Source organism: Triturus cristatus, chromosome 8 (assembly GCF_964204655.1).
Source record: "Triturus cristatus chromosome 8, aTriCri1.1, whole genome shotgun sequence".
Lineage (NCBI taxonomy): Eukaryota > Metazoa > Chordata > Amphibia > Caudata > Salamandridae > Triturus > Triturus cristatus.
This window is the reverse complement of record NC_140591.1, coordinates 1,059,687,723-1,059,710,709: the sequence shown is the minus strand read 5'-3', so window position 1 is coordinate 1,059,710,709 and position 22,987 is coordinate 1,059,687,723. Positions and strand designations below refer to the sequence as shown.

Below are 22,987 nucleotides of genomic sequence, written 5' to 3'. Positions count from 1 at the left end.
TCTAGAAACTTCAGCTTGGGCTGAAGTGGAGCTCAGGACACATGCAGAAATGTTAGGGATCCCTGCTCTTGTCTTTGCTGTGACTAGTTCACAGGCCAAAATGTCTAAAGCTGGACAGGCCCTGGATTCTGGAATAATGGACCAGGTGCCTCCCAAGAGGAGGAGCAGTAGGGTTAAGGCAGTGCCTTCCAGTACAGATCAGCCTCCTCAGGGAGATGATCTTGAGCCTTAAGAAGGAACTGTCCCAGAGGAGCTTGAACCTGACCAGGTTGAGTTCTTGGGGACAGGGGGCTCCTCCAGGGAAGATCTGGGTCAGGAGCAGAAAACCTGCCCCTCTCATGAACCCCTCAGAAAGCAAGCTGCTGATGAGGCTGCTGGGAATGCTAGTGGCACCCATAAGATATATTGGGACAATGGACTCCTTTACTCAGAGTAGAGACCCCAAGCCTGGTGCATCCAGGAGGTTGGTTATACCTCTGAAGTTTAGGGGCTTCCTATTGACACTAGTCCATGATATTCCTTTAGCAGGACACCTGGGCCAGAACAAGACTTGGGACAGAATTGTCCCTCACTTTCACTGGCCCCACATGTCTGAAGACACTAAGGAGTTTTGTCGCTCCTGTGTGACCTGCCAAGCCAGTGGCAAGGCAGGTGGAACCACAAAGCCCCCCTGATACCACTACCTGTGGTGGGGGTACCCTATGAGAGGGTTGGGATTGACATTGTTAGTCCCATGGATCCTCAAACTGCATCTGGGAAGAGATTTATCCTGGTGGTGGTGGACCATGCCACTAGGTACCCAGAAGCAATCCCACTTAGAACCAATACAGCACCTGTGGTGGCAAGAGCTCTCTTGGTTGTATTCTCAAGAGTGGGCTTTCCTAAGGAGGTAGTATCTGACAGAGATGCAGACTTTATGTCAAGTTACTTAACTGCAATGTGAAAGGAGTGTGGAGTGAACTACAAGTTCGCAACACCCGATCACCCACAATGCAATGGTTTAGTTGAAAGATTCAACAAAACCTTAGGGCATGATCAAAGGTCTCCCAGAGAAGCTTAAGCGGAGATGGGACATCCTTTTGCCCTGCCTTTTGTTTGCCTACAGGGAGGTGCCACAAAAGGGGGTTGGTTACAGCCCTTTTGAACTTTTGTTTGGCTATCCTGTTAGGGGTCCTTTGTGTCTGGTGAAGGAGGGATGGGAGTTACCTCTCAAACCCCCTAAACAGGACAAATTGGACTATGTACTTGGTCTCTGCCGCAAGATGGCTGAGTACTTGAAAAAGGCAACTAAAAACCTTGAGGCTAGCCAGGAATTACAAAAAGCCTGGCATGACCAAAATACTGTACTGACTGTTTACCAGCCAGGACAGAAGGTGTGGGTGTTGGAGCCTTTGGCCCCAGCAGCCCTCCAGGACAAATGGAGTAGCCTACATACAATTGTTGAACAGAAAGGGGAGGTCACCTACTTGGTAGACTTTGGAACCCCTAGGAGTCCCCACAGGGTAGTCCATGTCAACAGACTTAAACCATATGTTGACAGGGCAGACATGGGCTTGCTCATGGCTACTGGTGAAGGACAGGAGGAAGAGAGTGACCCACTCCCTGACCTGCTTTCTCAGAACCCTGATGGTACAGTACAGACATATGTTTTCTCTGACTCCAAGTCAGACCACCTGGTGCACTCGTGAAGTGGACACTGGTGACAGTCTGCCTGTGAAGAATAAGATCTGCAGGCAACCTGACCATGTCAGAAGTCCAAAAGATGTTGGATTTGGAAATCATTGAACCCTCAGATAGCCCTTGGGCTAGTCTAGTAGTCCTGTTACCTAAACCTCACACCAAAGATTACAAGAGAGCGATGAGGTTTTGTGTGGATACCATGGGTCTCAATGCAGCCACTAGGACTGATGCCCATCCCATCCCAAGGGCAGATGAGCTTGAGGAAATATGAATTTTGTGATCAGTTATGTCCCCTATCGTAGACCCCAACGGCACCATGTGCATGCTATAAGTAAATGTATGTTCCCTCCAGTTCCAGTTTTGAAGACGCAAATACATGTGCGTCCACCGTCAACATGTCCTCTTTCAGATCCACCATGAATGGGTCAGATATTCCATTCCTAAGTATGGAAGGCCACCGACTTTATGTGGTTCACTTTCCACATTTTACAGATTCAGGCGAGTAGGCCCTGAATTCTGCCATCAAGCCTTTCCTGCTTTCTGCCTCTGGAAGCTCCAGCCCGAGCCTGCATCTTTATCCATGAACTTTGTCCTACTCCCTGCGCGGCTAACGGTGCCTGATCCAGCCTGTTGCCTGCCAAAAACTGTATTTCACCTTCAAGATTATCTGCTCCGCTCCTCATCTGACACATTCCTGTCTAGTAGTTTAGGTAAACATTCCTCCAGCTACCGTGCAAGGGGCCAGGCCTCACTGTCCTCGTGCAAGTAATTCATAGCCCCTGTTACCATGGAAGATTCCTGCCCCCTCGCATCTCATGTAGACACTTAGACGCTCGTACACGCACTAACGGTCAGTATAGAATAGATTCCGTCCGAGAGACCTTTCCTTTTGGATAATACAGTTCTTTAAACATAAGATATTAGATATGATTTGGGATTAGGTTGACATGACCCCTCAGACTTCTGTCTCCACGTGTAGAGCTAAATGTCAAGTCCCCTCCACCCTCTAGTTGCACGTCAATCACACGTCATGCGGCTGCGCGCGCATCTCTGCCAAATATTTCTGCTGACATTGCAGGATTCTCTTATGGATCCACCCACTTGTGACATCATGTATAATGACGTTTTCTAAGTTACGCCTATATGTCCGCCTTTTTGGTTACGTATGCATATTTTATCTCTCTTATCAACTGTTACGCCTCCTGCATCTGTTTCACTATAATGCATTTCTTATAAAAGTGATTACCTGTCAATAATGTATTGCCTTCCTTCCTGAACTTTCGTGGTGATGGAATTTGAAGCCTGCAATTCGAATTGTATTTCCTTTGTAAAGGAATAAAGCCTTTTAGAACCTCTAATACCACGGATTCTGCCTCTTATATTTTACTGAGTTATTCTTACTAGATTTTACCGCATAAAAAATAGTACCGGTAATGAAATATTTACCACATAAATTGGCGCCCGAACAGGGACACTTTCTCATCTCACGCGCCGGAGGTGCGTTGCAGGCCCGGTCTCCTGCCACAGCTGAACGGACAAAAACGCGTACCTGCAGGATTTCCTGTATCTCCCTCCGGCCAAGCGGGGGTGACTGAGGCTGCGATCAACACCCAGACGAGGCGGTGAGAAGTGCGAAGTATCCCGACCAGAGCCTAGCTGAGAGAGCAAGATCCGAGGTATACAGAGGCCCACCAGGTTCCGAAGTTCCGAGTCCAGTCGAGTCGAGTCCAGTCCGGTCCAGTTTCAGTTCAGTTCCGAGGCCTTCCGTTCCGAGCTACCCGGTGAGTACCATTGCCGGGGAGGCATTTAAACGTGCACATAGTCTGTGCCGGTCAAGACGGGTTTGGGTACACAAGTCCGGTCTGCACTGTTTCAGCAGTGTATCTGTACTGTTTAGCAGTATATCTAGTATGTCTTGCATATAAATAAGTATTACCTAGTGTCAGTATTATGTCAGTAACTAGTTTCCTATTAGTCATCATTATTCGTTAAATGGTAAATGTTAAATGTTTTAATACGTTCTATACATTGTGGTGTGAATGACTGTTCATTATTGTGTTTATTTGTATTAAGTGTGTTTAAGATTAAGTAACCAGATCTAAAAATGCCGTTCTTTTCGAAATTAAGACAGATCAAAACTAGGAAAGGGGTACTCGAAGAAGCTGTTCCCATTCCACCGAGGGACACTCCAGGATACTTTATGTATCATAAGCATGGCCTAGATGCCGTGTTATTTCTTGATTTATGGGTGGACTACACCAAAGAGTTGCCAGAAAGTCAGAGGTGGCCCGCAGCGGGGACCTGGGATGCAGACTGCATCATGAGAGTAGAAGAAGAATTATGGAAAAAGAAAGCCAGACAGTCACAGAAAGATGCCATTGAATTATGGCGTAAAGAATCATATAGACGTACAGAAAAAGCGCTCAGACAGGAAGAGAAAGGAATGGGAGGTGGGAGACCAAAAGATAGATTGGACAGCACTAGAAAACGAAGAAAAGGCCCGAGCTGCAGGAGCAGGGCTTGGGGAAAAGACTACAGCACTACCAGGATTACTAGTGCAGGTACTGCCACGTTTATTAACTACGAAAAAGGAGGACTGGGGTGCAATCTCAGCCTGTAAACAAAAGCAAGATGAAGACACTAGTGATTTCTATTCCCGATTTGAAAAATGTTTTGGTATAAATGGTGGCATAAAAGCAAGTAGCGAGTCATATCCACATTTGTTTGTGACAAAATTAGTTGAAAATTCCCTGCCGCAAGTTAAGAATAGAGTATTGAAATTTGAGAGTACCTGGCAAGGTAACACCCCGTCACAGATGTTACAGATGTTACAATATCACCACAATAGAATTAGAGAAGAACAAGAACACGAACAAAGACGTATGAAAGATACAAAAATGAAAATGCTTGTTGCTCAGTCAGTTCCCGCTGATCGTCATCAAAAGGGTGATTCAACAGGTCCAGTTAAAGGGACATGTAACTATTGTAAACAACAAGGTCCTTATATACACGATTGTCCAGTTCTGAAACACAATATCGCCACGGGTAGGACTCAGGAAAGACCACGTCCACCTAGACAGGATCAGAATCGACAACAAATTCCTCAGCATGCACAACATAGGTCAGCTCCGCAACAGGCAGCTCCACAACAGACCATAGCACCACCACAAGCGCAGCCTATTGCTGCCACACAAGCGACAACGCAACAGATGTATCAGTATGCACAAGCAGATTATCCCGATTATCAGCGATACACATGAAATAGCCTAGAGAGGGAAGTTGGCTTACCCCTTATTGAGGTTCCTGTAGATCAAGAGGGACCTTATGTACATAGTGAACTATTAGGGGAAGACAGAAAGTTTTTACTTGATACAGGGGCAAGCAGAACAACTATACGACGCAGTGAAGTTCCAGGGGCACCCCTCTCAGGCTCACAGAATATTTCCCTTGGATTCTCAGGAAAGCCTATCATTAATGAAGTTACGCAACCCCTTCCACTTACGGTTGGTCCATTGACACGTACTACAGATTTATTGCTTACTAAATCATGCCCAGAAAACTTGTTAGGTATAAAAACATTGAAAGCTCTAGGAGCTATAATATGTTGTTCTCCGGAAGGAGTACGACTATTTTTACGTGACTTTAAAGGTCACTACGTGTCCAGAGACATGGATCACCGGCTGCAGAGTTTACCTACGCATTTATGGGCACAAGGCCCCACTGATGTTGGTTGCATGAACATTACACCATATCGAGTCACACTAAAAACAGGAGTAGTACTACCACGAATGCGACAATACAAGTTACCACCAGATGCTGTTGCGGCCTTACTGCAAATCATTGACGAACTCATTGCACAAGGAGTGGTTGTAGAAACCGACTCCAATGTATGCAATTCCCCGATAATTCCGATTCTTAAAAGAACGGATCCAAAAGCACCACCAGTATATCGATTAGTTATTGATCTGCGCGAATTAAATAAATGTATTGTACCACAATATCCTGTAGTCCCAGATATCTCTTCATTACTAACAGCTATTGACTCAGAAGCAACGTTCTTCACTGTAATTGATCTCAAGAATGCTTTCTTTAGCGTCCCAATAGATCCGGAAAGTCAATATCTGTTCGGATTCAGTTTAAATGGACGAAGTTTTAAATTCACACGCGCACCTCAAGGATTTACAGAAAGTCCCAGCATCTATAGCCAAGCACTAAAACGAGAACTTGACAGTATCCACATGCCAGTCAACACTGCCTTGCTTCAATATGTCGATGATCTGCTGATCACCGCCCGAAGCGAACCTGAATGTGAAACAGCGTCACTGACGGTTTTGAAATTTCTGGCCGACAAAGGGCACAAGGTGTCCCCTTCTAAGCTGCAATTCTGTGTCCAGCAAGTTGTTTACCTTGGGCACTCGCTGTCCAAGGAGGGAAGACAGCTTACACCCGACCGCATCCAGTTAATTGCTAACATGCCACCACCCAAGACACAAAAGGGGGTGCGGGCTTTTATAGGCCTCACCTCATACTGTAGGCAGTGGATCCCTCAATATGCATTTCTAGCAAAACCACTCATCCAGTTGACAACACAGGAGGCAGCCACATCGACTGTCCTCCCTTGGACTCAAGAACACACATATGCCTTTGAAAGCTTAAAGAAAGCTTTATGCCAAGCACCTGTTTTAGCAACACCATGTTACAATAAACAGTTTACACTATTTGTTACAGAACGCGAAGGTACTGCCTTGTCAGTACTCACTCAGGAACAAGCCGGATCACACAAACCATGTGCTTATTTCCCTAGTACATTAGATACAGTAGCTCAGGCTCTTCCTGCGTGCCTGAAATCAGTGGCAGCAACAGCTTTAGCAATCAGACAAAGCGATGCCATAGTGTTAGGACATCAATTGACAGTACAAGTACCACACGCAGTAGAGGTTCTCTTGAACCGCACACAAACACAACACTTGACTATAGCGAGACTCACCGGTTACGAATTAACATTGTTTCAACCACACATAGAAATCAGACGTTGTAATACGTTAAATCCTGCCACACTGTTGCCAGTAAACGGAACAGATCCATTAGCACATGATTGTATAGAAGTCATTACTATCACGACGAAACCCAGACAAGACTTGACAGATATCCCTTTATCAGATTCGGACCTGACATTGTATGTAGATGGTTCATGTATGAGAACAAGTACGGGAGAGTTAGTGGCCGCTTACGCAGTCACAACAGACACTGAAGTCATTGAAACAAATTGTATTAACACTTTGTCAGCCCAAGCAGCAGAGCTCATCGCTCTGACACAAGCCTGTATTCAAGCTAAAAATAAGAAAGTCAACATATACACAGATTCACGTTATGCATTCGGAGTCGTCCATGACTTCGGCGTGCTGTGGCGAGAGAGAGGTTATCTAACTTCTCACGGTGCCCACATCCAACACGGACCCCTCATTCAAGCCCTATTAGACGCGATTCATCTACCTACTGCAATATCAATTATGAAATGCAAAGCCCATACAAAAGTTACCGATATCATTTCTCAGGGTAACGACCTAGCTGACAGAACAGCTAAACAGACTGCTCAGAACCAGACTCATATAACTGAAGCGACAAACACAATAGTTCCGACACCAACACATTGCATGACAGTTAAGGATCCCGCCCTTGATATAATTGACATACAGACACATGCTACACCAGAAGAAATAAAGAAATGGACTGAATTAGGAGGGATCCAAACGGATCAAGGATGGATGACGAAGGAAAAATCTATATGGTTTCTTCCCGATTCCATGGTTCAAGTCATCATTAACACAATACATAGTCCAGCGCACCTAGGAGAAAAAGCTATGCTAGACAGTATTCAACACATTTGGTTCAACAAACACTTGCGAGCAGCGGCCAAACAGAAAGTACGTACCTGTATGATATGTTGTCAGTTTAATCCAGGTAAAAGCATCCCCGTAGAGCAGGGTGGATTTCAACCTCCCGATCATGCTTTTGAAGTCCTCCAGATGGATTATATTCAGATGGAACGATGTCGAGGATTCAAATATGTCCTCGTAGTTGTCTGTGCTCTTTCCCGTTGGACAGAAGCCTACCCGGTTTCAGATTACACTGCCCCGACTACTGCCAAACAGTTAGTTCGAGAATTCTTCCCACGGTATGGTTTGCCACGTGTTGTCTACTCAGATAACGGCCAGCCATTCTCATCCGAACTAATGAAACATGTTTCCCTTTTGTTAGGCTACCAATGGAAATTCCACTGTGTCCGACATCCCGAGGCAGCAGGTCTCGTGGAACGCCATAATCAAACTCTGAAAATTAGATTGTCCAAAATATGTAGAGAAAAAGGTGTCGATTGGATAGTAGCCTTACCAGTTGCACTCTTTTACATGAGAATGGTAGCACATTCTCGAACAGGGCTATCCCCGTACGAGGTGATCTTCGGTAGACCACCAAATATGTGGGGGACGCCTATACCTCGCAAAATCACTGATGTTGACTGTAATATGCTGACAGATTACCTGGCTTCCTTGATGTCTGCACTACAATCTTGTCGTTCACAGGTAGCTGCAGCTTTTCCCGATAACACTGAGGTGAAGCCCCATGACGTGGTTCCAGGTGATCTGGTTCTGGTACGGAATTTCGACCGGAAGACCCAACTGGAGCCTAGGTGGAAATCGCCAAAACTTGTTCTACTAGCAACAAGGACAGCCGTGAAGATCGAGGGACGTAAAGGGTGGTTGCACTCGAGTCATATCAAGAAATTTTATGGACTACCGTCCAGTGTGAACATTCAGCCCTGCATTTCCTCACAGACAGACTCAAAGCTCCCCTTGGTTGAACCCACGAAAACGGAACTTTATAAACTGAAATTAAGGTCTAGCAAGTCAGACAATTTGATTGTTTAAGTCCTCTCCAAGGTGAATCGGTTGAATTTGTCTCTGACATGTATCCTCTAGACCGGAATAGAGAAAGAAATCAACAGATGCAGCTTAAAAAGCATGCGTATTGTAAATCATTTCGTAGTCACTGCACAGTAACACTATTAATTTTGTTTTTTCTAAGTTTTCTGATCATTATAACTAGTATATTACTTCGTATGTATTACCCTATTTCTAAACGTGCTTACAATGTTACTGCTGAACATTCTTTTAGCGAATTACCTCCGCATGAGTTGTCTTATAGATTTGCGCTGCGCAACAACACATTCATTAGTATGTTACATCATTCCCATCAGACCAGCAATGCTACAAATTGTTGGATCTGTGGCCGACTCCCTCCCTATCAGAACTATAAGGGAGTTTTGCCCCTCTTTCCATATCCGTTCACACACAATGGCTCCTGTGGAGCATGGTTTAGTTTGATTAATTCCCTAGATTCAAATTCCGCAGTTTATCAAGACAACTGGGTATGGGGAAACCTGAACCTAGTTTTGCTTAAAGTCTGCTATCCTAACAAGGAGGGACTTCCCAAAAGAACAGGAACTGATCTAGAAAATGAAGTATATGGATTAGGTAATTTTACACTTAACCTCATGATCCTGAATGTTGAATCCGAAGCCACACCAATCTTGCCCGCTATGTCAGTATTCCCAGTTAAAGGGGAATTATGTGTAAGAAAGAATGGTTCCATACACATGGGCCATAGTAAATGCACCACTGTAATAAAATTCAGTGATCAAGGCAAGTCTACATTTAGAGCTTCCCGTCATTCCTACTTCATATGTGGCCAGACCGCATATATACGTCTACCTCTAGATTGGGATGGTACCTGTTACATAGCATTCCTTCTGCCACCTGTTTTCCTAGCTCCTCCTGATTATCACAGAAATACCCATTTAGTACACAATAGACAGCAGAGAGATCTCCCGATTGTCGATTACACTGAAACGGCATGGGAGCAATACACAGATTTCAATAAAGGTTTCTTTCCTTCTATAGGAACAGTCACTAAAAGTAAACTGATACGTAGATTAACTAGAACCCTTGAAGCAGTAGTAAACGAGACTACTTCCGCCTTAGGCAATTTAACAGAAGAGCAGTCTGCTATGCGGATTGTTGTGCTTCAAAATCGTCTTGTCCTTGACGTCATCCTGGCCGATAGGGGCGGAGCTTGTAGGGTCATCGGATCAAGTTGCTGCATTTTCATACCAGAAAATTCACCGTCCGTATATAAAGCCATAACCCGCCTTCATAAGATTATAAACCAGATACACCAGAGTCCAGGCACCTGGACTTGGTCCGGGTGGTTCTGGAGCGTGTTGTCCACCTGGGGATGGAGGATCCTATCCTTCCTAGGTATTGGCTTTCTCATACTATTCAGTTGCTGCTTATGTCTACAATGTGGGCCAGCGATTTGTGGCCTGTGTGCCACATCGTGCATCCCACCTCCAAGTTTTCGTTCAAAATCCCGGAAGAAGAAAGAAGAACAAATGATGCTATATGAACAGATCAATGGATTGATGAAGATCGATATCTCCTGAGGGTCCGTAGGGGACAAGGAGGGAATGAGGAAATATGAATTTTGTGATCAGTTATGTCCCCTATCGTAGACCCCAACGGCTCCATGTGCATGCTATAAGTACATGTATGTTCCCTCCAGTTCCAGTTTTGAAGACGCAAATACATGTGCGTCCACCGTCAACATGTCCTCTTTCAGATCCACCATGAATGGGTCAGATATTCTATTCCTAAGTATGGAAGGCCACCGACTTTATGTGGTTCACTTTCCACATTTTACAGATTCAGGCGAGTAGGCCCTGAATTCTGCCATCAAGCCTTTCCTGCTTTCTGCCTCTGGAAGCTCCAGCCCGAGCCTGCATCTGTATCCATGAACTTTGTCCTACTCCCTGCGCGGCTAACGGTGCCTGATCCAGCCTGTTGCCTGCCAAAAACTGTATTTCACCTTCAAGATTATCTGCTCCGCTCCTCATCTGACGCATTCCTGTCTAGTAGTTTAGGTAAACATTCCTCCAGCTACCGTGCAAGGGGCCAGGCCTCACTGTCCTCGTGCAAGTAATTCATAGCCCCTGTTACCATGGAAGATTCCTGCCCCCTCGCATCTCATGTAGACACTTAGACGCTCGTACACGCACTAACGGTCAGTATAGAATAGATTCCGTCCGAGAGACCTTTCCTTTTGGATAATACAGTTCTTTAAACATAAGATATTAGATATGATTTGGGATTAGGTTGACATGACCCCTCAGACTTCTGTCTCCACATGTAGAGCTAAATGTCAAGTCCCCTCCACCCTCTAGTTGCACGTCAATCACACGTCATGCGGCTGCGCTCGCATCTCTGCCAAATATTTCTGCTGACATTGCAGGATTCTCTTATGGATCCACCCACTTGTGACATCATGTATAATGACGTTTTCTAAGTTACGCCTATATGTCCGCCTTTTTGGTTACGTATGCATATTTTATCTCTCTTATCAACTGTTACGCCTCCTGCATCTGTTTCACTATAATGCATTTCTTATAAAAGTGATTACCTGTCAATAATGTATTGCCTTCCTTCCTGAACTTTCGTGGTGATGGAATTTGAAGCCTGCAATTCGATTTGTATTTCCTTTGTAAAGGAATAAAGCCTTTTAGAACCTCTAATACCACGGATTCTGCCTCTTATATTTTACTGAGTTATTCTTACTAGATTTTACCGCATAAAAAATAGTACCGGTAATGAAATATTTACCACAAGCTAATAGATACTTTGCCCTCAGCCAAGTTTCTAAGCACATTTGACTTGACAGCTGGCTACTGGCAGATCAGACTAGCTGATGATGCAAAGCCAAAGACAGCATTTTCTTCCCCTAGTGGGCACTATCAATTTGTGGTAATGCCCTTTGGTTTGAATAATGCACCTGCCACTTTCCAAAGCTTGGTGAATCAAGTCCTTACAGGCCTAGAAGACTATAGTGCAGCATATATAGATGATGTTGCTGTCTTTAGCTCCACCTGGGAAGATCACCTGGTCCACCTGAGCAATGTTTTGGAGGCCCTGCAAAAAGCAGGCCTAACTATCAAGGCTACTAAGTGCCAGATAGGGCAGAGTCAGGTTATGTACCTGGGCCACCTTGTAGGTGGATGCCAAGTTCAATCATTGCAGAGCAAAAACCAGACCATAATGAACTGGGTTGCTCCAACTACCCAGACTCAGGTGAGAGCCTTCTTAGACCTGACTGGGTATTACAGAAGATTTGTCAAGGGGTATGGATCAATAGTGACACCCCTGAATGACTTAACCTCTAAGAAAATGCCCAAAAAGGTTCAGTGGACAGTTAGCTGTCAAAAGGCATTTGATGACCTGAAGCAGGCCATGTGCAATGCTCCCATTCTGCAAAGTCCTGACTACTCCAAAAAGTTCATTGTCCAAATAGATGCATCTGAGTTGTGGGTAGGGGCTGTACTGTCACAGTTGAATGATGAAGGTCAGGATCAACCACTAGCTTTCATAAGCAGAAGGTTGACCCCCAGAGAGAAACGTTGGTCAGCCATTGAGAGAGAGGCCTTTGCTGTGGTTTGGGCTCTGAAGATGTTGAGGCCATACTTGTTTGATACTCACTTCATTGTTCAGACAGACCATAAGCCCCTCTTATGGCTAATACAGATGAAGGGTGAAAACCACAAACTTCTCAGGTGCTCCATTTCCCTACAGGGGATGGACTAAACAGTGGAACATAGACCTGGGAGTAACCATGCCAATGCAGATGGACTCTCCAGATATTTCCACTTAGAACATGAAGACTCAACTGGTAAAGGTTAGTTTAATGTCCCTGCATTTGAGGGGGGGGGGGTTGTGTAGGAGAGTAGGATCTGCTTCACAAGTTTACCCCCACTTTTTGCTGGTGTTTCACTGTTTTTCGACTTTAGTCTGGTTGGGACCCTGCTATTCAGGGCCCCTGCCTAGCTGCTTCCTCTCTAAATTGATTGCATGTACTTTAGGTACACCGCAGATTGGATCCTGAGGTACTCTTGTGAGTCCCTAGTATATGGTATACTATGTACCCAGGGCATAGATACCCCTGAGGCCTACCAGGGGCTGAAGCATGTATTATACCACCCCTGGAAAGCCACCCAAAATGACACCACAGGTCTGCTACTGCAGCCTGGGTAAGGTGGTGCATGCACCCCTTACTGAGGTATAGGTTCACTATACCTCACCTATCACTGCACATACAAACGTATCAGTCACTACTATGGCAGGACTTAACAATCCTGAAGGCAGAGTGCTTGGTTATATGTGAGAGGGTGCCCAGGCATGAGCTGAGCCCATTTGCAGCCTTCGGAATCTCTTCTCCGGGGTTGTCAGTGGTGCAGCCTGACCATATACTCTTAAGTGCATTATATCTTAAATGGTTAATGCTAACTTTGGACTGGCTGCATGGAAACATGTTGTGTTTGGTGTCAAACACCTTGGAATCATACCCCCACATCAGTTCTTGATGTGAGGATATGATCCCACCCTTCTAGAGGGAGAGACATGGCAGTACTGGTATACCCGGTAGAAATCTAATAGAGACCTGAAAACACAAAATGGATGCTGCAGCCACAGACACGGGTCTGGCCTCCTGCTGCTGACCAAAACTCCGGCAGGGGAGGCCTGGACCATAGGTTTCCTGTCACAGGGAGGTGTAACCACCTCCCAGACAGGATGATGTGTTTTGGGACTGGGTGGGAGCACTCTCAGAGTGCTTTGAAGTCCTGCACTAGGGACACATTTGGTGTCCCTGTGCATAGTCCAGCTCAAACCGGTTCAGGGGCTTCCAGCCCCTGCTCTGGCGCGAAACTGGACAAAGGAAATGGCTGTAGCCACCCCTCTTTCCAAACCCTTCCATAGGTGGGTCCCCGGAGCTAGTCCAACCCCTTCCTTAGGTATAAGTAAGGAACCTCTGTAACCAGAATTTTAGATATCCCTGGATGAAACTCTGAAGCTGAATCCTGGAACTTCGACGCTCTACTAACGACTAGAGGACTGAAGAAATCTCCCTTGGGTCAAGGAGTGACTCCACTGCTTGGCAGGCACCAACAAAGCATTTTGCCGGTCTTCATCTCCGAAGCTCCAGCCGTAGTCAGAAGTATTTGCAGCCCAGGAAGAGGATTTCCAGACATCTCAGAGGCCAACCCGAGTTCCCAGCAAAGCTGAGACCCACAGCCCTTGTGAGTAGCATGGAACCAGAACACCTTGTCACCGTGCACTTTTGCAAGTGCATTGACTTCTCGACGTTTCTTGAAGTCGTTCCTGGGGTTACTTGTAGTACCCACCTCGAGCAGAGAATCCACCGAAGATTGTCGGCCTAGTCACCCCGAGTGACCCGTGAACCGCCATTTTGTGTTTCCTCTCGAGGTCCCTTCGCGATCCCTGGTCCGTTGACTGGTGGGTCCCTGAGGGGTTAACTTTGAATTTCTTTGGGCTTGGCTGGTTGCTCCAGACGTTCCCTGGCTCCCAACCAAGTGGTGAGTCCCTCAGACCTTGCTGGTCTGCACCGAAGCATCTTTCTCCTTTTGACGTGGGTTGCTATTGCCAAGGCTTGTTGTGTCCAATCCGGACACCGATGCTGCAGCACTCCCCATCCTTCGCAGGACAGCTTGAATCCAGCTCCTGGTTGTCCTCGAAGCGTCCTGGTCCTCGTGGCCGAAGAGTCAAGCTTCATTGGAAATCACCCGACATCAGTGGGCATCCGCCTATCACCTTCCTGGTCTCTGGCAAGTGACCCAGACTCTGTCCCCTCTGCTTTCAGGTTCTTCTCGACTTCGATCCAGGCTTGGATCTCTTCGGACACTTCGCATCTTCCCGGCAGCAGCACTTCTTTGCCAGCCCCAATTGAAATCGATGACGCAACCCAACACCAATTGACACCTATGCACCCGGCTTCCCTGGGTGTGGTAACACAAGTACTCCGGTGCTCCTGTGGGTGTTGACCCTAGAACTTTCTAAGTCCCAAAGGGTTTGGTCCTGACTCGTTTCTAAGTGTCTCTGATCTTTAAAAATCTAACAGCGACTTTTCCCATAGAAGCTAACAGTAGCTCGCGGCTGTGTTTTCACACTGCACACGGCCCCCGTGGGTCCCCTGTGTTACTACCTTGGGTGGTTCCTTGCGGTCCCAGCGATTCTACAGGCTCTAGGCCTTGTTTCTAGTTAAGTCGTGGTTCTTATACCACTATTTTAGTATATGGTTTGGCTCGCCCCTAGGGCCTGACGTGTATTTGTGCTACTTTACTGTTCTATTTGAAGTGTAACTTATGTGTTTTGATCTCTAGTCTCATAAAGAGACTAGGAGGGTGTGTTTAGAAATAAATACATATATTTTATATATATACCTGGTGTGGTTGTCTTTCATTTAGCTACTCAAGAGATTATAGACTGGTAAAACAAGCTGCTTTTCATTCCTTCAATTCTTAGTCTGAAGGCTGCTCTTCATAGCTACCACTAGGATAGCTTTCAATAAAGGTTGTCTTTAACCTATAGCCAATAAGGGGTTGTTTGGACTGGTACAGGGAGCCCACTATAATTAGTGGACAGCATATACAAGGCCAACTTCTCAAAGTATACATTTAAGTCACTGGGTAACTGAGAGGGCAGGGTGCAATGTATTTAAAAGGCAGGACATGTACTTTTACGGTTTAAATGCCCTAGTAGTGAAAAAACTCCAAAATTAGTTTTTCACTACTGCAAGCCCTATCTCTCCCATTGGATAACATTGGCATTTACTTATTACATCTTTTAAGTGTAATTCCCAATCGTGACAATATGAACTTTTCAAGTTTAGTGTCTCTGGGCTCACAAGTTAAAATCACAACTGATGGTGAAGCTGGATTTTAAGTTACAGTTTAGCAAATGCTACTTTTAGAAAGTTGTCATTTACTTACTTTAGCCATCTCTGTTCAGTCTGGGCTGGGTGACAGCTGGGTTTTGTGTATTCCCTCTAGACAGTGACACACACACAGGAAGCATAGGTGTGTCTTGATGGGCCATCCTGGGTGATGGGCAGGTGAACCTGGGCACAACCTCAAACTTATACCTGAATAAGCTGTGTCCTGTCCACACACAAAGGGCAACATACCCTTCTGGAGTGAGTCTAGAGCCAGGGCAGGAAGTGAGGACCCCTGTGCTCTTCAAAGATGTTTTATTAAGTCTCCCCAACTTCAAAGGCACGACTGGGTAGAAGTACTGGACCTGTGACAACATGACTTCAGTACAACGTCTGGATCTGTGAAGACTCTGCCAGGTTGGAAGACTGATGTGCTTCTGAAGGACTGCTGGACTGCTGCTTTGCTGGGTTCTTGCCTTGGTGAGCTGCCCTGCTGTTCTCCTGCCTAAATGAGAAGGACTGGACCTGCATCACTTCAACCCAGTGTGACTCCAAGGGCTTACTGGCTTGCCTCCTGTTCTAAATCTTAGGGACATCAAATACTTCAACCCATCCTGCTACTGGACCTGGGCTTTTTTTGCTGCAAGTCTTGCTCATCCAAGTTGTGCCAACCAAGTCCTGGGCCCTTGGAAGTAGGTATAAAGTGCTGCTTCAATCAGAACTCAGGCATCCTCATCAGAACAGGTGCCTCCTTGCCTTTGAGTGAGTCAGAACCAGTGCATCCTCGTTGTTGCATGATGCATGCCTGGTGCAACCAGCAAATCGACACATCATCTGCTATGGGAGCAGCAGCCGCACATTGCATTCGTAACCAGCGCCTCGCACTCGGAACCGACACATCGTCGCAGTTGCGTGAAGAAAAATGATGCATCTCGTCCACTGCGTGGCTCATCATGGACGCATCACTTTGGCTGCACCTTGCATCAATGATGACGCATCCGGGATCAAGGTACTTTGATTGTTTCAGCATGCCCAGGTCTCTATATGGCCTGTGCTCCATCAAGGTTGGCTTGAAATTTTGACTTTGCCCCGGTCCAGCGCCACCAGATATCCCATTTAAGTGCTTATTGCTTCTAAGCGCTATTTTACATTTATTCTTTAAAAATTCATATCTCGATTTTTGTCATTTTGGACTTGTCCTGTTCATAAAATCATGATCTATTTTCCTAACCTTGTGTGGAGGTTTTTTTGTGTGTTTTCACTTTGTTACTGTTTGAAGTGTTGCACAAATACGTTACACATTACCTTTTAAGATAAGCCTGACTGCTCTGTGCCAAGCTACCAGAGGGAGAGCACAGGATAATTTAGGGTGTGTTGTAATTTACCTTGACTGGGATTGTGGTTCCTGCTTGGACAGTTTGCATACCTCTGCCAAACCGAAACCCAATTTCTCACACCTCTAAATTTAATTTCCTCCTTCTCTGGTGGAGGAGGCATGTTTGGGGACCTCTTCCCCTAATTACTTTGGCCGTGGAGCCCCTATCTAACCACTGGCTGGCACAACAGAAGTTGGTCTTGGGAACCCCAGGAACACCAGGCCCGGCACGCTACAAGACCCCTGTCCCTGTGTAGAGGGTGGTGGCTCACTCCAGCCTTTCAACTTCTTGCCTGTGCTGGCTGCAATGTGGGAACATGGCACGGCTCTTGCCCACAGGCCAGAGCAGAAACACCACTGCGCTTGGAGTGCTTTGGAGGCTGCAGGAGGTGCAGCAGATAATTTTTAATTAATGTCAGTCTAAGTCTCCTTGAGCTTTAAAATTATGAGATCACTGAATTTTCATTGATTTTAAGCCCTCACAGAGCTGTAGCTTTTGCTCTTGGGCTCTGGAGTGTAGAAACTCCTTGTGGTTAGCTCCTTCACTGCAGTAACAGTCTAATTCTAGTAAAAGAAATACTCAGAAGCAGGTGTTTTGATTGCTTTGATTATGACAATATTGACAATGTTTCTCGTTATAATGAATGCTTCTAACTAATGGCATTGCTTCCATTGATTTTAATGGCGTTGCACTATTGAAATATGAGATTTGATGATTGCTTATAGTGATATGATGACATTCTACCTGCCTTATTTAAAACGACAACTCCTTATATTAAGGTGTTGCATCTGAATAGGTGGGGAATATTGTGGCTATGTGGTTTAGGGCCAACTAGGGGCATATTGTGATACAAAGGTGACACCAAAGGTATTTCCATCTACCAGATTTACATTTTTGTAATGTAATGCTTAGTAATTTAGTAGTGTGTGTAATTAAAGTGTTTTTCCTTTATAAAAGAAAAAGCTCTGACTACACAATGATCTATTGAGTTGTTGCATACTAGCAGACTGGGGTTATTAGTCCACACCACCTCTCGTGAGTAGGCTTTGGACTGCTCTGCCTCACTACCCTGTCAAGTGCTACAATGGGATACTTGGTTCTCAGTAAAAAGACAATTGTGGATGTATTACTTGTGCAGGACTCATGTTCTTAACAAATAATAAGCCAATTTCTTACAGGTCAAATTCAGTGGCGATTGCTGACACAAAATACGGTGGTGCACCATCGCTACATAGATTAAAACACACACACACACTAAAGAACTGCATTAAAACACATCTATATAAACGTAGACAAAATAAAAAATAAAAGTTACTTGCCTTAACATGCAGCACGTCCTGAATGCTCTCCAGTCCCTGCCTCTAGACTCCTCCAAGCACAAGTTGACGTCACACAGCCAACTACCAGACGCTGCTCTCATGCTGTAAAGCAACATGAGTGAATCTCTGGATTGGCTAGAGCAGGCTGCTCTGAAAGGCACTGAAGGCTTGTGCCTGCTCTCCAACCCAGCTGTCAAAGACAGCTGGATTGAAGAGTTTGAATTGCGCATTGTGGTTTGGTCATAGCAAGGTAGCCAGCCAAACCGGGATGCACAACTCCTACTGAAGGGGCCACTCCTCATTGCTGCCAATCTGCAGCAATGATGCATTTTCCCCGCCCTGCCCTCTCCGTTCGACAGAAAGCTGGAAAAATAAAATCCTTTTATAACCATTTTATTTTTCCAGTTTTCTGCACAGCTCCTATGGAGATACCGCCACTGATCACATTTGCAAGGACCAAAGATTAGTTTTACTGCTGCATCGTGGATGCGTTGAAGCTATTTCAGCTAAGATGAGCAAACCTAGGTAGATAGTATTGGCCTTACCCAGCCTAAATAGAATAGGAGCATCAATTACTGATGGACAGGATTGTTTTGTAATGAACAGGAGGGCCTTTCTTGGTCTGTTTGAAGTACAAGTGCAACTTCGCCACAAACGTTGAGTTGTCGCATCAGCCGAGCAATAACCCTAACGTCATCTCAGCATACATTTTTTCAGGTATTTTTAAGGTTTTAAATTGAGAAATTCGGGTACACCTGTTTCCAAAGTAACCTTAGCTCACCCTTGACTGACTGACTGTCTTATCTGTAAATACCACTATATAGACAAATAGAAGAGAAGACCATCTGCGGTAAATCCAATCATGTTTTTGGTCAGTGCATGGGCGATGGATTGTGCTTCCCAAACTTGTTTTTAATACTGTTCAAAATGCTCAGGTTTCTTCCCACTGCTGGAGAGCTTGTTACTTGAATTGAGAGGACAGGCCTACAGAACTAAGAGAAGAGTCAATACATAGTGTAACTTGTACATTTTATGTTTCAGGTCTTGTATGGATACTACCATGGAATGATAATCCTGGTTTAAACAATAAAGGCTGTCTGAGTACCGGAGCAGATTTCGTCAGCTCCAACGCATTTGTGGAGCAAATTCCAGAAAATATGCAGTTGAACCAAGAATCTAAGTCAATAGCTAATGGATCAGAACATTATAAAACACCTCAGTCTCTCTGGACTGAAGTAGCTTCTGTTTTGAAGAAGATGATGACATTAGCATGCTCCGAGTTATGGGACATATTTTTGGTACGTTTGCTAATGGCTATTGCATTAATGCTGTATTACAGCAATTTTGTACTTGGAATTGAAGAAAGATTTGGAATAAAACCGAAGGTCACTGGCTACCTCCTTAGTTACAGCAACATACTTGGTGCCCTCGCCGGTTTCATTATTGGACCAATAACAAGACTCTACATGTACAACACATACCGAATGTTGCTCCATTCAAGCATTCTAACTTTTGCCTCAATTTTGCTGCATTCAGCTGCCTCCACCATCTGGCTGGTTGTTGTATCTTCTACTTTTTTGTATTTTTCAACCACGATTGGAAGGATCTGCATCATTGACCTTGAGCTGACTTTAGGTGGAAATCAGGCCAGTGGCACGCTTTTAGGCGTTGGGCAGTCAGTGACTTCAGTGGCACGAATATTTGCCCCTCTTCTTTCTGGAATTGCTCAAGAATTGAGCCCTTGTGGACCTCCAGTCCTCGGTGCATTGTTGGCTTTGTGTGCTGTAATGATGATGTTCATAAATCAACGACGCTATTGTGTTCATACAGACTCCAAATTAAAAAGACATTAGGGTTATCGTATAAGTTAAAATATCATTACAGATGGGCAAACAGTGGAGCAAGGTAAGCCAGATCTGTTTTTTCTTGTAGGTTTCATTAGATCCTATTCTGGTACCGATGCTGCAGTTAGACTTTTATACCTCATGGTGTTGTAGACATGAAACGCTGAGATGCTTGAGTAAAAGGAATCTAACATACTGCTGTGAAACTTTAAGAGATGCTGCAAATATTTATGTAAGATTTTCACCTGCAAGAAGATCAAGCTTGGTAATATTTGAGAGATATTTAAGTGCACCTTGTAAAAAAAAAAAAAAAAAATCCTTCCGGATGCGTTAGGAGAAATCTAGTTTTTTGGCTCCATAAGTACCTGGCACCAATAGTTCCAGGGGCTGTATCATATATACAGCACATTTTACTAGTTTGCGCCGGGCACAATCAATGGAAAGTGCCATATATTGGGATGAATGCGCTACCCCCAGGGCAGCCGCGAACTCACGCTGCCCTCAGGCTGCGCATTCATGTGAAAATGGAGTGCTTGTTTAGAAGCCACAGTCTGTTTCACAGTGCAGGTGGCAACCCATTGCACTTTTTAGGAGAGTGGAGATCCCAGGTGGGTGCAGAGTGTGAGTGCACCCTCCTGCAAGGGAATGTCTGGAGTATCCATGGGACCCCATTTTCCCCTCCAGAGGGCTGCCATCAGGGGGCACACTGACAGTGCACCACTTTTTAGTGCGCCTCCTGACAGCTTATTTGCCTCTGCGCCTGTATTTGTAATATGACGCGGGCACAGAGGCAAAGAGGTTCCCTCATTTGCATGGGGCCAGGCTCCCGGGAACACACTCTGATAATAGCGCTGGCGCTTTACATGCACCAGCGCTATTGGTGTTACAGAAGGGGACGCACATGCATCTGTGACCTCCTCTGTGATATCAAAGTGTCATGGGGGTGCGCAAAACAGGTGTAAACACCCGTTGTGCCCCAGGGCACTGTAGTGGAAATGTAGGAACCCTTAAATGAAATTGATGATCAAGGTATTTTTTTTAAAGGTGGCAGATCTTGAGTCATGGGTAAAATGTTCTAATGAAGAGTGACTGCTAGAAAATTTCCTGAATCTGGAATTTGCATTTGTTTTGGATAGTACTAAAGAAAATATTGTAGGCTGCTAAATGAATAAATGTATAATGGTAAACTGCAATTTTATAGATGTTCTGATATAGACCACATATTTAAATTGCGATTGAATTATTTGTGTATAGAGATATCTAAATGGATAATGAGCGCTGTAGACACATTTTTATACAAATAGTATGGTTATTGAAGAACGTATTGAAATTGCTGATATATAAGGATTTCAAAGGTTACATAAAGAGTCAGTACTCTTGGAACAAACTGCTGACCGCCCACTTTTGAAGCCACATTAGAGGCTCATGAAGTTACATGTGCAATAATACGGCAATTTACGGCATGTCCTTTCTGGAAACCCCACGTAGTGACTGCTTACGCCTTACACTTAAATTCTGTATTCCTGTTGGTGGTGTTTTTTTATATTTAATGGAATATTGAAGTGTCAAGTCGTCCATTGAGGACAGTACTATTGAGGAAGCGCACAGTGACATGCAAGGATCCAACAGCAACTGACCAGAATGACAGCGGCAGCTGTGAAAGAAGAGAGGAGGAAAGAACCAGAGAGCCACTGATGAATTTATAGCCTGCGTCCATCTGTAGGCTTTTTTTTCAAAATGGAGCATTCTGCCTTCATAGGGTATAATGTCTTCATAGACATGGAACCTGCCACAGCAGCCTCTACCGGCCATTAATGCCCTGCTCTTTTGTTATTTAGTTTCACATTCAGCATTTGCTGGCCTGAATAGCCTGCAGTGCTGGGCTATATAGCTGTATTTTACTTGACTGTTTCAGCTTTATTGACTGTATGCTATTGAAGGTAGTTTGTTAATGATGGAGCAAACAGCACAGTATGTTATGGTGTATCATGTCAAAGATGTATTTATTTACAGAGTTGAAGATATGGTTTCAGTGAAACTTTTTGCCACTATGTAGCTGATCTAGTGATGGTAGCCAAACATTTTAGATCTGTTCACTGTCCTGTATGTGTGTTTTGTGTATTTTAGGCTGTCTATTGTTGCTCTCCAGTTACTGAGCCTCACACAAAGACATATTTTATGCAAAAATTAATATATTCATTCGAAACCTACACAAATGAGACCATTCGTTAACAATACCTTCTTTAACTGGGAAAACAACCATTGAAAAAAGCAATAGGAATATCTCATTTAGAAGACTTGTTAATGGGTACAATGAAGCATTTGGGTTTTGGGCATGTTTTTTTTCATATCAATATTTGAATATGCATTTGAAGTAGATAATGCAAAATGAAAGTTTGTCAATAAAGTTTGTAACAATTTGTTTTGTATATGTTTTTGCAACATTGGTGTCTTCTAGAGTTAGTGTGCAGATATTTGAAAAGAATGTCTGTGCTAGTGAGAATGTAAATATGAAGGCTGTGAATGCTACGTTTGGAAGTTCCCAGTAGCCAGAGAAAGAAAGAGGTTGCTATACTTTCATTTTTGGATTAGAAATTGGAACAAGTATTGGAAAGACCAATAAGTCGCACCTATGTGCGATATATTGGCTTTGGTAGAGTGGAATGGTGTGGAGTGGGTGGCATTGCGGGTAGTGGCGTGACATTGTGGGGAGTGGCATGACATTGTGGGAGTGGCGTGACATTCTGTGGAGTAGAGTGATGAGTGGAGTGGAGTGGCAATCTGTGGAGTGGAATGAAATAGTGTGAAGTAGCATTGTGTGGGGTGCAGTAGAGTGATGTTGAGTGGAGTGCCATTGTATGCAGTGGAGTGGCATTGAGTGGAGTGGAGTGGGATGCAGCAAATTGCTTCAATGCCTTGTCAGAGGTAGTAAGCCCTA

The 22,987-nt window shown here is 44.7% G+C and overlaps 1 protein-coding gene across 3 annotated transcripts in view; it reads left to right on the top strand.

Moving 5' to 3' along the window:
• SLC67A2 (solute carrier family 67 member 2) overlaps positions 1–22,469 on the top strand; it is a 114,826-nt gene extending 92,357 nt beyond the window's left edge. For 2 of the 3 annotated variants that reach the window (XM_085622599.1, XM_085622600.1), the window contains exon 6: positions 19,247–22,469. In XM_085622599.1, coding sequence (XP_085478725.1) covers positions 19,247–20,058 — 812 coding nt within the window. In that variant the 3' untranslated portion in view covers positions 20,059–22,469. The remainder of the gene's footprint in view (positions 1–19,246) is intronic. The other variant, XR_014967833.1, reaches the window with a different exon arrangement.
• Positions 22,470–22,987: the final 518 nt, after the last annotated feature.